The sequence below is a fragment of the Camarhynchus parvulus genome, chromosome 1A (assembly GCF_901933205.1).
Source record: "Camarhynchus parvulus chromosome 1A, STF_HiC, whole genome shotgun sequence".
In the NCBI taxonomy this organism is placed as follows: Eukaryota; Metazoa; Chordata; class Aves; order Passeriformes; family Thraupidae; genus Camarhynchus; species Camarhynchus parvulus.
The window spans coordinates 9,969,723-9,987,052 of NC_044586.1; the positions used below are offsets into that span (position 1 = coordinate 9,969,723).

At 40.1% G+C, this 17,330-nt stretch overlaps 1 protein-coding gene across 5 annotated transcripts in view; it reads right to left on the reverse strand.

Moving 5' to 3' along the window:
• Positions 1 to 16,886, reverse strand: part of MYBPC1 (myosin binding protein C, slow type) — a 71,339-nt gene extending 54,453 nt beyond the window's left edge. For 3 of the 5 annotated variants that reach the window (XM_030960394.1, XM_030960393.1, XM_030960392.1), the window contains exon 1: positions 16,695 to 16,884. In XM_030960394.1, coding sequence (XP_030816254.1) covers positions 16,695 to 16,719 — 25 coding nt within the window. In that variant the 5' untranslated portion in view covers positions 16,720 to 16,884. Of the gene's footprint in view, positions 1 to 16,694 lie in introns of all 5 variants that reach the window. The other 2 variants (XM_030960391.1, XM_030960390.1) reach the window with 2 other exon arrangements.
• Between the last annotated feature and the right edge of the window lie 444 nt (positions 16,887 to 17,330).

Sequence of the window (17,330 nt, forward strand, 5' to 3'; positions counted from 1 at the left end):
ACTTAAGAACCATGTTAAATTGAGGCTGTCATTATTTAAAATTTCAATTCCATTTTAGGTCTGGTTGCACTGGCATCTGACCTGCCCCAGCCAGAAGAAGCTTTGGCAGGGAGCTGACATAGGGATGCCAGTTTGTGTGTGGTGGCCAGTTCTCAAGGGCTCTGGATTCCCACTTCCACTGGCTTTTCTGGCAGCACAAAACATAGAAACTCCCTGACATCACATATATTACCTTTCGCACCGGAATGCAATCATAACGAGGTATGATGATGGTTCTAAAACAGCCTCCAGGTCCTGCTCTACTGCTGTGCTGAAAGCAGAGTATCCTGGAGACCTGCAGCTCAGAGCGTTCAAGAACTACAGCCTGTCAGCAAGCATACTGGGAATGAGGTCTGGCTGGATAACCCTGTCCATCATTCAGCTCTGTGCTCATGACCAGCTTTGTTTTGGGTAGGCTTAAGAACTTTCAGTCATTTTGGAAAATGAGTAGTGGGTCGTTTTCTGGTGTTTTTTTTTTTTTGTTTTTTTTTTTACCTTAAGTAAGTAAAGGAAATTACCTTGAGCATTAAATCAGGGCTTGCAGAAAGCCTAAAGATAGCATTTCACTGTCATTGGGCTGGAACATGCGCAGGAAGGAGGGGGAAAGTCTCCTGCACTAATTTCTCCCTGCAGTTCTATACAGATCAGTTACAACCCAGCAAAGAATATCCAAGGGATTCAGGATCTCACCCAGTCTGAGCAGAGGACTTATCCCCCATTTACCTGGAAAGGAAAGCAGGACTGTGGCTGCATCATCATGGACACAGGTATGATATCTGTCTTTGCAACAGCAACATATTAGAGACTCTCATATGTCAAACAACATGAGGACGGTCACTTAATGCTTTTTGTCACAAAGACTTGTCACTGTCAGCTTGTGTCAGATTTTAGTAGGTGGATTAATCTTGAGCGATCAGACCAATATAACTGTTATGTAGGCATTCCTAAAGTGCTGACTCTGCTGGTCAGACAAAAATAGACAAAATACTGTTTTGAGGAGAGAGCAGGGCTCACCCCAGCCCCTGTGCAGTTGTTGTGTGTAAGGATTGTCCCCTCTGCCCAGCCCCAGTAGGACACAAGAACCATCCTTGTCCCACCAGGCTTTCTCCTGAGGTAGATGATCCACTGGAAGAGGTGGGCAGGGAAGGACTAAGGATGTGGAACAGTTGCTTGGCACACCTCATGGTCAGATCAGCAGCAGACAAAAGTAGTGAAGCTTATTCCTTTCATTCCTTACGTTCCCAGTACTCCAAAGAAGAGAAACAGCTCAAAATGGTTGGACGATTTTTTGTGGATCACTTGGGCCAAATCACAGTGGCATCAATGATGTGGGCAAAAGCCACAGCCTCAACTTTTGGGAGACAGGAATTTACTCAACAAACTATAGAGATTACCAGAACATGGTAATCTCTATAGTTTGTTGAGTAAATTGTAAATTTACTCAACATGGTAAGTTTCCCATTTCATTGGGAGACAGTACTGTTAGCAGACCCCAGAAAACAAGTTGGAAAAGAGAGGATTTGGTTCAAATTCATTTATAATCAATAAAAGTGGATTCAATTTGACTTAAATTGGAATAAATACAATTATTACTAATTAAAATTTTAAAAAAGAGAGGAATGCTTATCAATCTGCAAAATCTGTGCACAGTCATGCACGCAGGGTGTGCCTGGTGCCTCATGAGCCTTTTCTCCACTGAGAAATAATCTGATTTGTGTGCAACTTCCACAGACAACTCCCAGTCTGAGAAGAAGCAAGAAACTACAATACCAGCTGAAATCATTACCTTATTTTATGAATGTCCAAGGACATTGTTATTTTTAAAATATACCTATTGAAATAGCTCTAAACAGACATTGGTCCTAAATCCTGAAAGCAGATTTGTTCTAAAGGACTGAAATAAATAAGCTCTAGTGTCTTGCTGGTGCTTGGTTGGCTGGCTAAATGACAATTACTGTGGCCAATAGTGTGATAGAGCCAAACTGATACTTTTATAATGTATTTCTAGTTTCTGTTTCCATTTCTAGTGATGGGTTGTACAAAATAAACTGTGGGCTTTGACTTGTGACAGTGTTTAAAGGTGAAAACAACAACCTTCCATTAAATACTCCCTCTTATTGTAACAAAGTGAACAAATCAGCATGTTCAGTGAAGATGAAGTTATTTTATAATCCAACAGCTAAAAGTGTCACAGTTCAGTGATGCACATTTAGGTAGGGACTGAAGAAGTAAAATTAACAAAGTGTTTGCATAAAAAATTAGTTTGGTATATGATTAAAATTCAAAAAACCCAAACAAGCCCAAGGATAATAACTAGTCCCAGCATATAAACTCACTGACAGTAGTCCCATTTCGGGACTAACCTAAATGCTTTCCTTTATAAAGGATTTTATGGGCCACCAGAGCCAATCAAACCATCACATACCAAGTGTAAGAATGTTCCCTGACTAGAGGGCTGAAAAACTGAATGAACAATTGGAACAAAAGTCTCGTAATAGGGAATTCTGTGGAATGGATTAGACACCAAATAAATAGCTTACAGATCCACATGAGGAGCTGCAGTACAATTGGTGAGTCCAGATTTTTCCTTCACTGCCATTCATAGTTATAAAAGTACATTAAACAGTCATTGCTTATTTTGAGTGTTTTCCTTGTGGTTTCCACTTTTCTGAAATGATGCTGCTAGATCAAACCTGACCATATGTAAACTTGCACTCATTTCTTATGCTTTCACACAGGAATTAATCTTTAAAGAACACTGTAACCATGACCTTGAACAAAAGTAATTTAATAAAATATATGTTTATATATCTATAGTCTTCTAAGTATCTTCTTTTTCAGACTCAAAATTTCATGTGCACTGTAACAGGGATCTGGAAAGCTGCCAAGCACTGACAGCATTTAAGATGGATAGGTGAAGTTTAGTGGCTATAGTCTGGTTATCAAGTTCCCACGCATTCTTAAACTCATTTTTAGCCTACTCAGTCCACAAGGCACCAGGATGGAGTAATTGAATTCCATTCTATTTCCGTGATATCTTTCTTCTCTTACTTTATATCAAAGAAAATAATCCATAAAAGTTAGTTCCTGAGCACTTGTGCAGCTAACAGAAAAAATGAGTATCTGGGTTTGTATCTCACAATCCACAGACTAGCAGTGGACCACAATTTGAGTGCCAAATGTCACTGAAATTTTTGACTAAATCTTTTTTTGCTGAGTTTTTGCAATCACAGTTTTCTAATTTATTTCATCATTAAAACCATACCAAACCAAAAATCTCAGTTTGTGGGTTTTTTTGACTTCCAAGACTAAAATTTTGTGATACTATCTAGCATGCAAAATCTTACAGATAATGTTCTGCTTGTTAACCTCTTATCAGACAGACAAAAGGGTTTTGCTGAAATGTGTTACAGTATTTAACAATGTGAAGATATTCAGTTTACAGTCATTACTACACTTTCATGAGAAAACTTTGTCAGCACACCTGTACTTGCAGAGCCTGAGGCTATTCCTGGTGACATTGATTTATCATTAATTCCACATCCCGATGTGTTAAATTTTATTTCCGCGTTTGGAAATAAAAAAAAAAACATTCTCATTTGAAATGTCACTTGAAAACTTGTTATACAAAGAGGTATATGCAATACTGAATATTGCTGAAAAAAGTTCTTAGTGTGCATTTTCCTCCTAAAATGTGCATAGTGAAAATTGTGGAAATCCCACACAAAATCAGCTTCTTCCTACAAACGACAGAGAGTTTCAAATTTTCCTCTATTATGGCACGATCTCAGCTTCTGTACCACCAACTTAATGTGAGCGTGAGATGAATCCCAACTCCTGAAATTCTGCATTCCTCACCTACCTGTTCTCAGTCACCTGAGCCATTCTTTACTGCTGCTTCTTGTGATGCACCACACAGTTCTGGCTCCGGTGAAACAGAAAGGAGAAAACTGCCTGTGCCAATATTGCCAACGAGATGGGTGCTTATGTCTGAAGGACAGAAGCAGCAGCCCTATTTTTACATCGTAAAACCAACAACACGGTTCTGAAATGGCAGTGAGCTGGACTTGTGCATCTTCCAGGTTTATCCCTGCAGTGCCACACCTGAGAGCCCCTGAAACTCTTCCCAGTCTGAAGAGAGGCACACACTCCTGGAGGGGCTGCAGGTGGGAGCTCTGCAGAGCCACTCGCCCGCTTCTCCAGCCCAGCTGGGAACATTTACTCCGCCTTTTTGTACTTAAAAGCCTCTCTCAGGTCTGTGAATAGTTTATCACCCCTGCACTTGAGGCCGGGCTCAGTGCTGGCCCTGCAGGGGGCGATGGGATCCGTGCCTTGGGAAAAGCCTGGGATGCGCCTGTTCCAGGGGATATCCAGCCCTCGGGAATCTGCAGGGACAGGGGACAGCCCAGCACAGCGAGCCAGGTGGGTTCCCTGCTCAGGAACGGCACTGAGTAAACAGAAAGTGCAGGAGATCGGCGTAGTTCGGATTTCTTTCTTTCCACTCCTACTCCAGCCACAGGAAAGTCTTCCTTTAAATAACCCAAACCTAAATAATCTTTGATATACATGTACCAAAATCAATTAACCCACACATCAGAATAGTCTGATCCCACTTTAAAAGAATGACAATACTCAGTTTCCTATCCTTCCTTGCAATAATTCCCTGATAATTTTTCTCTAGAAGCAAATATTTTTCGTTTATCTCAATACATTCCCAAGGGCAAATTGAAAGCAAGAGACACCACAGTGTGATACCAGAGATAGAAGTACAGTGACTAATGCTAACATCCTTCCTGAAAACGTCAAAAGGTAATAAAGTAGACAAGTTTATTGGATAAAAAACTTCATAAAGCACAGAACTTGTGCTTAGGAATGAAAGCAATCTATTCTTCAAATTTGACAATAAACTTTTAATGGCAGTTGCACTTCTAATTATAGGATAAAAGTCAGCAATAAAGTGGAAAGGTCATTTATTTCAAGAGATGAGTACTTAACCACTAATGAACTTCCTTTCAGATTGCCAGATAATTTCCCAACCAGCTCAGGAAGCATTTTACCAGTTTGGAAAAATGTCTTTAGTCTTGCTCAACACAAAACACAACACAGTTATTTTGCTGAGCTCTCCTGAAATATTTCACTGTGAATAAAGAAAATAATTTGCAGTGTTGTTTTATGGAAATCACATTATGGGCCTGATGCTCTGCATAATTGTAGTGGGTTCCACAAATGACTGTCTCCTGCTGTTCAGTGCTCCCAGAGTAGTCCTGAGAGCCGTGTGATTGTGTGCAGGCAGTGGGAAATCATTCCACACAGGGAGATTGATCCTTAGGGAAAATGATGTGATGACATCAGCATAAATCTGTGGCAGCATGAATTCATGCAACCTATCTCCTTTCAGTCAGTTCCAAGGAAACACTTGGGACATGCTGATGGGTTTCATTTTCACTGAAATTCAGACTAAAACAGTTCAGCGATTTAAAATGGAATCCTGCTGGTATTCCCATTCTATGATTTTTGTTCACAGACTTTTCTTTGACGTTCAGGGCAAAACCAGACACTCACATGTTGGGATTTGCCAAGGACTGAGTCTATGAGCTTGTACTGAGGTCTTTGTCAGAGACATATACACTGCAACTGGGTCTAAACAATGTCACGAGTGCATCCAAATACCAAATAAGAAAAACATTTGCTAAACTCTACTTGACAGTGGGTGACAGATAATCTGATACTCTGTGATCTTTTCAAGAAGGAAGAGTCTTCTCAGACTTCCTTCAGATAAGAGCTCTCTCCTGTCATCTGCAGTGCAGCCCTCAGCCTCCTCCAGAGAGGCAGAGCCTTGCAGAAGGGGAGTGTAACAGGAGCCCTGGCTCAGGGCTGTCGAGCGCCTACGTGATCAGCGACTGTTCCAAGTCCTTAATCACTAATCATCCATTACTGGTTTTGCCCTGAATTTTCTACCTACCCAATGCTTCTTTTCAGTCATCACACTTGTGGAAAACACCTCGCTCAAGAGGGTGGTAGCATCCACTTCTTAGTTTGCTAGGGGTAGCTCAAACTTATGGACTGCAAAATTTAGTGTCTACTACTTTTTGGGAGTTTCAATGTCCCAGTACATACAAGCAAAGTGGATTTGTAATTAAGTTTGTAATTAAGGGGTTTTTTTGTTTGTTTGTTTTAAAAATTAAAGCCCAAACTGGCAATACAGGAACACCTTATATCAGAGTTGCAGTATTGCTGCTAGTAAAGACTAAAAGAGTCAGAAATCAACCTAAAACTCAGAAACTTACTCCTTTATTGGGATTTTTATGTACTGACTTACATAGTTCTCTCTTTTTCTAAGCTTTTTTGTATGTAAATATTTATTGCTCAGATTCCAGGGATACAGGATTTTACTGAGAAACCTTAAGGAGTATTTTGCACATGTGGAAAGAAAGGACCCTTTCTGTGAGTGAAAATTTGGGAGACCTACATGAAATCATGTATGTCCCTTTGTGGGTGCTCACATATGAAATGACAAACATCCCTCAGTGTTTCTACTGTCAATGTTTTCTACCTCTCAATCTCATCCTGCATCAGTGGAGATAACTGTGAGAATTATGTGCCTTCACTTTAAAAAAGCCTAAACACATAGCTCTGCCTTTTGGGAATGTTTGCACACAGCAGGATGTTTGCAGACAAGCTGTGGGGGTTTGCATCAGTAAATCAGTAAGTGATACGTATGAGAGAAAGCTCTTACAAAGCCTGACAGCAAAATGCATTTAAGATGCTGCTGTGAATTACACTCACAGCTCATGGCATATGGTTTCCCTCCAGCTAAAAAAGCTGTTGGGTAAGAGAGAAAACTTCATTGCAAAACATGGAAATACAAAACAAGGGCAAAGAAAAAGGGGCACAGGACAGAGGTCAGATTTCCCCTTTAAAAATAGGGCTAAGGAAAGCTTAGATGAAAGATTAGTAAGGCTGGAGGGAATGCCATGGAAAAAATGTCATCAGGCATCTGACCCTCTGTGCCTTCACTGAAGTCTGCATCTGTGGGGGAGTGGCAGCCACAGTCTCCATTGGAATTACACTCTTCTTTGGGTCTAAAATAAGGTTTTTGACCTAGATACTATGTTCTTATAAAAACACAAGATACCAGACGTGCTACAGTGTGTGTATGTATATCTCTATCTACATGAGTATCACAGCATGAGACCCAGAAGCTATTAGTCTATAAATTATTCCATCTGCATGGCATTTCTCACGTGGTTGTTCCTAGATATCTCAAGCCACAGATATTCTCCCCACCACCAGCAGTAAGGGTTTCTGTAGTTTTTAAAGGTACAATGATTCAGTGGCACTGGAAATGAAGAAAACAGTTTAAAAAGGATGGACATGCAATGCTGTGCACATCGAGGTGTGCAAATGGTTTGAGATATTTCATTTCAGTCCAGAAAATGGTGAAAGGTCCTACCACACACACTCAATCAGCTCAGACTGATTAGAGGAAGTTTTTCTTCCTTCTAGTGCTGTTGGAACTGGTTCTAGGGACCATAATTAGTGCATTTTTTTTTCCACAGGAAAGGTCTTATGGCAGAGTGTTGTATTGCATCTAGCAGAGAGCCATAAAATAAATACAAAAATACCTGGAAATTGGAATTCAACAGCTGTTCAGGAGTCGTTTTACTGCTCTTTCTAGTCCACTAGCATACTGCAGTAGGTGAGTATCAAAGAGTAAGACCTCTCCCACCAGCTGAGCCAATAAACTTTTCATTTGGGGTCCCTTTCAGTTTTACCTACAGTTGTATTCAGTTAATTTTGTCACAGCTTCGGGGCTTTGAGAGAAGGAAAAATCTGGAATTGGCTTTTGGACCCGGTTTGCAGGCTGGCTGAGCAAAGCATGACTCCCCTTTGAGAAAAAAAAGTAATTGTGCTGTTGTGTGAGTTGCTTTTGCCCATCATGTTCCATCCTGTCAGTTTAGTACATAGAGTAAATGGGTCTGCAGTTAATGTCTATATACACAGAGCTAAGATTTGTACAGAAGTCTGTAGGAAAAGGGAATCTTCATCTCTGTCTATGGTTGACTGCAACCTGCTCTTGGCACCTATGACCAAAATTAGGAAGTTATTCTGGGCCTGCAAAGACATGATGAATGTATTTTAATACAGATCCATCTCAGGAAGCATCATGCTACTACCGAACAATGCTTTCAATGCTTCCTAAAACCACCATTTGAGCCTACAGAGAATTAAATTAGAACAGAACTTTTTGCCATAATCACTTGATCAAAATAACTTGCTGGAGCCATCACATATAAGGACAACTGCTCCAGGAAGTAGATCACATGCTATTTTCAATTAGTAACAGGGCCAGGGAGAGCAAATTATGTAAGAACTATTTCCTAATCTCCAGGAAAGGGAGAGCAGTGACTGTCTTGGTCATTGCTGTAAGATGGACTCCCTTGTTGCTGCACAGTCTGTGCACTCTTGGGACCATGGAGAGGGCACATGGAGGGGCTCTAAACTCTGAAGTGAGTTACCCAACCATGCTCCCACCTTCTGGCAGAAAAGAACACACACACTGACAAGTTATCATATTTGTGACAGCCTTTCCTGAAACAAACAATTCTGTGGTAAACTTCACTCCATGAAGCAATTTTTTAGGATGGTAGATTTTTTTAAAATTTTTGAATTTTTCTGAGACTCTGTCATATTTGGCTTTCTGTTCAGCAGCCCTTCAGCATTACTCCAGGAGGTTTGATGTCCTGAATTAACTTCCACCTAGCACTAAGAGAAAGCAGGGCATGCAATATCTCAGTATTATGACATCTATCACCACCACAGCTAAGTGCAGCAGAGACCATATTATTTTGTCATTTTAAACTGAAAATACACATAAAGACACTTGGCCAACCAGCAGAGAGGGTTGAGGGTGTGGTTGGTCTTCAGAAGAGGCTGTTCTAAGCCAAGTGGGTGTAAGGCATCCCCCATCACCTTAGTCTAGGTCCCACTGACTCCTGAGAAGATGCTGACAGCAATACCAGCAGTACATGTAATGGATGAGGGAAGTCAGAGAGAAACACTGCCTTTGGTGTAGGCTGCATATTTTAGGGTCTGAGAGGTTTCCAAGCAGAAATGTATCTTCAGACTTCTTGAATGCAGAGTAACTTTCTGTCCCTTCAGCATCCCAGGAAGTGGTGGAGATTGAGAGATATTTTCACCAAAACATGCTTGCTAGAATGGCTTCCTAGGGCATCACATCCTGTTGGACACAGAACTGGATTTTTACTTTAATTCACTGTCCTCTCTAGGCTGCTTCATCTTGGCTGAACATCTGCTAGTTCAGTGAGCTCTAGGAGCTAAGACCACAACAAAAAAATAAATTCCAGAAATGGGAATTCTTGGAGTTCCCTAAATCTACATGTGTTTTGTTGAACACTTTGTAGAATATTCAGAAACACTGTATTATTTACTTAAAAAGCGCTTTTTTTTGCCCATAGGTACAAATATCACTGATGCAACCAATCATTCATCTAACAGCATGAAGCTGCTGGAGGAAATGAGAGTAAGCTTGTGTAAAAAGGATGAAGATGAATTACTATTGATTTGAACAGGAGTGCAGCTTTCTGTTTCCTCTCATTAAAGGCGAGCAACAATTTAATTCGGAGTTGATCGAAACACTCAGCCATGAAATAAAATATATTGATGCCTTCTTATAAAAATAAAACAAGTAAAATCATCAGATTCTCAAAAATAACAAAAAATGGCATTGGAACCTTTTTTCATTGGCATTATTTTATTTTTATCAATGCATGAAGCAGATAATAGACTACAGAAGGGTGCACTCTTCTCTGCTCAAGGTAATCTGAGCCTAATGTTCTCCCTTATTTATGGGGAAGAGCATCTGAGTATCACGTGCAAATAATAATGGAACATAACTCTCTCCTTGGCTTCTTACAAACCTACCCACTGCAGAAAACCCTTAAACAGCAACTGAACAAATTGTACAGTAGTCCTGCATTCTTATCCTTATGGTGCTCAGGAAAAGGGAGGCACATGAATATGTCTATGATGGGAACTGGGAGTCCAAGCTGCCATTACAATCAATGGAATTTGATTTTTATTCACCTTTAAACAGCTGCTTATGGCTCAAGTTGCATACACACACAGGTGTCCAAGGCCACTCGGATCCTGTAGGGTGGCCATCCATTTCCTAGCTGCTATTCCATGATGTTGCAGGCCTCCCACGGGTCCTGGGTCATATCTGCCAGCCCAAGATGGGTGTGCTGTGTATCTCAGGGCATCTTATGTGGCACTAGGGCACCTGTTTAGGCAATTGCTGGCAGGTCAGCTGAGTAGCAGCAGACTGGGCAGCTCTGACTTTAATGAGCGGCTGACTCCGCCGGGAGCAGGAACACCGAGTTCACTGGCACATCCTTCCAGCTGGGTATCTGGTTCCTAGGCCAGAGATCTTCTGGGACAGTGTAAAGGCCATTAGGATCTCTGTAGGGTTGCAAAGTCACCAACATTCTCAATGGACTAACATGGACATTCATCTCAGGCCACTCCTCTCATCCCTAACGTGGTAAACACCGGCAGCTCTTCCAAGCAAAGGAACAAAATGTCCCGGCGCCATAAAGTGGTGGAATGATGGAAAAATGGCTTCAACTATTGATTCTCTAACAGCAGTGAAAAAGAGAAACCTTTGTTTGAAGTCTTTAGAGATAGCACTTTGTGTGTGGCTGAGAGCAGAGAGAGTGGGCTGGGTGGGACGAGAAGGGGCTGTTTCTCAGTCACACAGTTCCTCCAGCTCAAGAGATAAAACTGCTTGCAGTGGACTGAGAAAACTAATTACAACCGAAGTTAACAATCCTATTCACTTGTCTTGTCCATCATTTTATAGACATTTTACATTTTTACATTCAAGACAAAGTCAGTCACTTTAGTGACTGAATAAGAAAATATTTTTTTTCTCCTTTTTCATTCTAAAACAATTATTAAATTAGGACCTCTAATTTACTGGAACCTCTGCATCCCCATAAATGATGAGTTTAGTATTCATCCCCGTCCCGAGGGAAATTGCCCCAGGCAATTTATTTTCAAACTTGATTTGCTCGTCCCCTTTAAGGAACACTCTGGATGTCCCCTGAGGAAACATGAAATACATTCCATGACTTATTTTCCATGGACTGTTGATGTGTTAGGTAGCTACAAATACTTTCACAGCTGAAGTCCCCCCAGATCTGTCTGCTATTGTTTGGTTATGCAACCACCTTGTTTGGTTGTCCCCTGAAATTAATATGAAAAAGCTCATTCAGTTTTTCATGGAACAGAGGAGTACTGTAGCATGTTGGTTTTTTTAGAGCTCTCTTAAAGTGATATATTTAGGAGGTATGAGGGGAAAGAACTGGGTAGGCCTTTATTTATCTTCCCAACAGGTGCAGTATAGGGAGGCACAAAGACAGTGTTTGCTAAATTCAGTTTTGCCAAGTACAAAGCGCTCTCTTATCCGCTGAAATGCTGTTCCCTGCTTTCCTCCTAAACTCAGCGAGCTTTTCATTTTAGTGTGACAATATTAAATATTTTTTTCTTGTGCACAGATGCACTGTTTTTCACACGGGGTGGACAAGCTTTTCAACTCAAATACGAACAACAGCAAGCAAGCCAGATCAATCTTGCATAATCCTCCTTCAGCAGTATTGAAGTTAATGCATTGTATTGAAAAAAAAGCTAGTGTAGTGCGTTCAATTTACACCATAATAAACCAAAACATAACAGCCCAAAGATAAAGCATGGTGAATTTTCAGTCAAATTAATTTGATTGAAACTTAGCAGCGATGGAGGGGGAAGGTCAAAGCATAAACCTGAGATGCTCTGGTATCTCAGAAGGAAGCGTGGGAGCCACAGTCAGGAGTTAGCAATAGGAGGGACAAGGCAATCTAAGAACAAGTCATCTCCCAGTGTTCCACACAGTCTGTGCAGGAGGAGCTGCTCCGTGGGGCGCTGGGCGAGAGCACAGCCCACCCTCAGGGATCTGATTACAGCACTGGGGCGTGAGTTTGCTTTCCATTTGTGGAGGGCTTAAAATTTATTAGCTGGAGGTGATGAAGAGAAACTTTCTGAAGAATTGAGAGGGAAAATAAGATAAGGGGTTAGGGTTTCACTCTTTCGTCATCTACCAAAACTCATTTACCTGCGATTTGAATATGGAGCTTTGCAAACGATACACAGGGGCCTGACTTTGCGTGTGGTTTGGCTCTGAGACTGAGAATGAAGGAAGTTAAAAATAATGGGAATGCAGTCTACAGTCAGTGCTGCAGAGGGGCCATGATGATGGCAGAAGATGGACGTCTGTGTGCTTTTGTTTTGCATCACCATGCAGCGAGGAGAGAGCAGCTGCACTACCCATGTTGTGCCATATAAATTGGTTATACAGGTCCAGTCTTCTGCATGGAAAGCACCAAACTGTGTTGAAAAATGTTCACATGCTGGGATCTTGAATTTTCAGGAAACATTTCCATCAGCAGTTTAAATTTTGACAGAAGCAAAATCTGTATAATGAAGCAGAATTCCCATTCACCTTCTTTTTCGCCTATTAAAAAATTGTCTAACCTTGAAAATATGATATCAAAAGCAATCTGACTTTAATTACCTCTTAACCTTCATGCTTAGATTATTTTCTCACTGGAATGCTGCTTTACATAGGTACTTATATGCTTTATATGACTAAGTGACTTGTTTGACAGTGACTGTTATCTTGACACACCAGACAGTTGTGTTATTTAGAATGTTGCAAATATAGTGCAAATATAATGATAGAAAAAAAAAATCTCACAATAAAAAAAAAATTATGTTTAAAAGCAAATAGAAGTAAATGTTGTTTCTGCTGGGTGTCTTCATGGAGAGCAGTGTTGCCATATCTCCAAAGCAGTATTTTTGTCTGTTTGCCTCCTTTCATAAATTGCTTCATGTTTTACCGATTGTTCTTCTAACAGACAGTATGTGCAAGTAGTTTTCTTCACAACTTTTACATCTATGCTATTTGTAGATTGAATAAAATTTTACTGAAACTCTGCCTAAAGTAGGCACACTGATGTTAATTTTGATTCCTTGCCAAAAAGTGGATGCTCCAGGCAGCATCATTCAAGCAGAGCTTGCAAACACTTAGAAAATGAAGTTGGCAGAGAGTTGATAAATGCTTTGGCTCAAAATTTGGAATGGTAACTCGTGGCCATGCATTATTTCCTAGACTGGGGAGAATAAATAAGGCAAATTTACAGAGCTGCCTACTGGGGACAGACTTGCACCTGTCTCTGTGGGATGATGCCCACAAATAGTTTGAAAAGGTTGCTCTTGAGAGACTTGGCACTTTTACAAAAGCGTGTCCAAATGCCATGGCCTGTGACAGCTTAAGAGGGCACCTAATTAATGAGCAGCTCTTATTGGTATTGGTTAAAGGAAAGGGGGGGAGAGGAAAGATTGACTGAGTGATTGCAATAAATTGCAGGAAGTAATTATATGAGGGAGGGTTGTTTTATTAGTCACCAGGAAAGCTAAAGGCTGTTAAATTTAAATGCACTGGTTTAGGCCTTTGGCAGCTCAGTCACACCCGATCATCCACTGAGATCAGTTAACCCATTGATGCAAACTTCACCTTGCACACATATTTTGAGCCAGCTAAGACAAAGCTGTCCTACAACCAATGACCATCTACTACAAAGAAGCTACAGCTGACCTTATTCACAGGATTTGGCTTTTTAGGAGCACCATGAAGGCCTTAAATAATTAGTCATGGAAGCCTGTTTCTACAGTGAGAAATTCCATCAGGCTGAAGCTCTCCAGCAACCTTCTCTAAGTGGAGTGGTGTGTTTAATTTGGTGATCCTATTTGTTAAGAGCTCTTTGTGAGGCTACACTGTCACCAAGTCAGGAATTTTCTCACTTTGTTAATCTAATAATCTTAGAATAGCTCAAAGAGCACTTGGCCTGAAAAAGAAAGCCTGGGAGCTCATTACAGCAGCGTCTGTGAAAAATTAAGCTATGTATTTCAGGGACTGCAGTGATAAAAACCCACAAATTTGAGATTTTCTAAACATTCATATGTTAGCCACTTTCTGATTTCTCAACTACTTGCTTGTGTGTGCTGTTTTTAATTTGCAGGACCCATGAAAATGAGGAGTATGGGATAAGTCAAGTAGGTTGCTTCTGTTGGAAATGTCAGAAGAACCATGCTTAGCTGCCCATGTGATGGAGAAACCTTAAGCCTCTTTTTTCCCCTCTCTTTTCTATTGTAGTCCTTCAACAAGCTCACCAAAGGTTTCTCAGACAGAACTTCCAGTGGTCATTTCCAGAATCAGCCATGCCAAGATTCGCCTTTACTGATTAATTTTCTTCAACCCTTGATGCTTTGGAAATGACCATGAGAACAGGAATTTGATGATCATGTGAGGCTCTGAATTCTTACTGGTAGAGCTGGTACGAGTAGAGTTTGTATGTGTGGCAGTATTGAACTATTATTGGTACCAAATTCTCCTGCCACTAATACAGTATGTACTCACACTTACAATACAAATACTGTCAACAGCTCAGGGGGGCTCTTAGCAACAAAAAAAAATCTTTGGGAAGCAGCTAATCCCTGAAGTACAATAATATAAACCTGTTAGTCCCCTGACCTCCTGGCTGCAAATAAACTGGGTGCAATAAGGAACAACCAGTGTACAACCCAATCACATCACTTCTCCAGAGCTCTCTTCTCCTTGTGAATTCTATTAGGGCAGAATGCTTCAATAATTTTTAGGTCCTGAATATTGACTCATTAAAAATCACATTTGTTCCACTGTCAATATAATGTTGTTCAGAGCTGCTAAACTTATTTTGTAACACAAACATGGAGCTGCATTGGTAAGCACTGCACTGGAAGAACATTTTTGAAACAATCTAATTTTAAACAGAATAAGAAACACGAGCCTCCAAACTAATTTTCTTCAAAGCACATATCTTTTGAAAGTGCATAAATATTTTAGGGTGGAGGGTTTTTTTGAGTTGACAGGCACAGAATGCATTCTGATTAAAGTGTATAATACCCAGTCAAATAACAGATCAAATAAAAAGGACACTTAATACATGTGTAAATAATTTGAATTACAAATAAGACACTCTAGAAGGGGCTTGGCTCTAGGTTTGATATGGAGGATTAGGCTCTTGTATTAATACGTGCACTTGGTGTAGCTATTTTCAGAAGGAGACTTCATCTATCATTGTCCTCGAGCCCTGAGGAGGGCCAGTGAGTAAAGTGATCACATTGGTCTGTCAATACTGCTTGCTTGAGACTCAGTTGTGCAAAAAGTTTAATTTTCATGTGTCCCCCAGCTGAAGAAGGTGCCAAAAATGAGTAACGTTCCTGACAGTTACTCTGCTCTTACCTTCCACAAAATCAGAAAATATTTCAAAAAAATAAAATTTGAAATTTATTTTGATTGAAATATAAATATAAACATTGTAAAATGTTTGTAAAGTTGTTCAAAGCCAATACTACTGACAAGTCAGTCTTAAATCAAACAATCCTATTTAAGCTACACACATCAGCCTGGAAGATCTTTCAAGACTGATGGGAAATAAATGCAAATTAATGACTTCTATACTTTCCATACCTTAAAGATTAAATTCAGATTTGCATTTGGGAATGCATTTGGGAAGCTGAGTGTATAGCTTTCATTCACCTATATTTGAAAAGCACATACAGTCTGCATATTATAGCTTTGCAAAAGCTCTTTATATAGTCGATGTCAAAAAATAATTACCAAAAATTCTTACCAAAATATACAGATTTGAAAGAAAAACACAAGAAGAGCTATAGAAATAATATAAATAGAAGAAGCTTATTTAGCCTAAATTTTCAAAATTATAGAAAAATCAACATTAGCTTTTAAATAATTATTAAATAATAGACCCTCAATATTTTTCACCTTTTACCTAAGTCTTTAGTGGACAATTCTGTCTCTCAGTAGCAGACTACATACTTAGTTTCTTTTCTATGAACTTAATAGCACCACAGAAGGGGCCAATATTACTGACTGTAACTATCTTTCTGAAACATAAAATAACAATTTCTGTAATGTGGCAAAATACATTATTCCAGTTGGAGCTGTACAGAAAAACTTACTACATTCTTCACTTATGCATTTAGATGTATAGAATATATTTTCATCAGAACCATAAAACTGTTTCATAAGCACATCCTTCCCATTCAGTAACTATTAGAAAACTGCATGAAAAACATATCAATGTCCTGATTCTTTAAATCTTAAGAAATGCCTTTCCCCTCTTTTCCAGAGTTTAGATAGCTTAAGAAGAGAGAAACCACAAATTGCACTACAGGAGTCCTGTAGTCTTTAAAAAATGAATACAGCATGTGCCCAATCAAGTAGCTTTTCAATATCCATTCAAATCATAGTTAATTGTCTAAAACTGTTTGTGCTATAGCCCTGCCTGAAAGTCATTTCTTAGTCTAAAAAAAGATCAGAGATCTCTAAAGAGATCACTGTGATGTTATGTGGCTATTGTTCTTAATATCATCTGTGGCTGATGTCTGCAGGGTGGTCTCAAAGGTGTTTCGTGTGTGCGTACTCATAATTCCTGTCAGTAAGAAATGCTCAGGTAATGATCTGTCATGCTTACCATCTTTCTTGGTGGGTTCTGGCATTGCTACAAGGACTCTTTATTCCCAGAGAGTTTCAGCCTTTCAGATGCAGCCAGTAGTAGCCCCAAGTCCAGCGGAGAGTGTGTGAGATCAGTGTGACAAGCAGAGGGTAAGAAGAATTCCTCTGCTTTATATACTGCGGCTGAAATATCAATCAAAATAGCACCTCCTCTCTTTTCAATGCAAACACTTTGAAAATTGACAGTTATGGGAAACCCTTCACATCTGTTGTCTGCAGCCTCTGCTCCCTTGGCTTTTGGAAGGAATCTCTGCTGCATTGCATGGGGCTGATGAGAACATCTATAACTTTCTAAATTCAGCCGCACAGCCTGCTCTCTGCGCCCCTCTCTGTAACTTGCAGACACGTATACACATGCAGACAGAGGCTGAAAAAGTGACTGCCATGCTATTAAAGAGCCCCTCCTGCCTGCAAAACCTGTAGGAAATGCCTCTATACATTTATGCCTCTTCTCACAACATGAAAGTGACAAGTAGGCACAAGCAGCGCGCCTTCAGTGCAACATCATTTTTTTCCTTCAAGAGAAGATGGTGTGCAGAGACAGAGTGAGAAGCAGAGTGCCTTTCACTATTAATGAAAAGTATTATTGTACTCC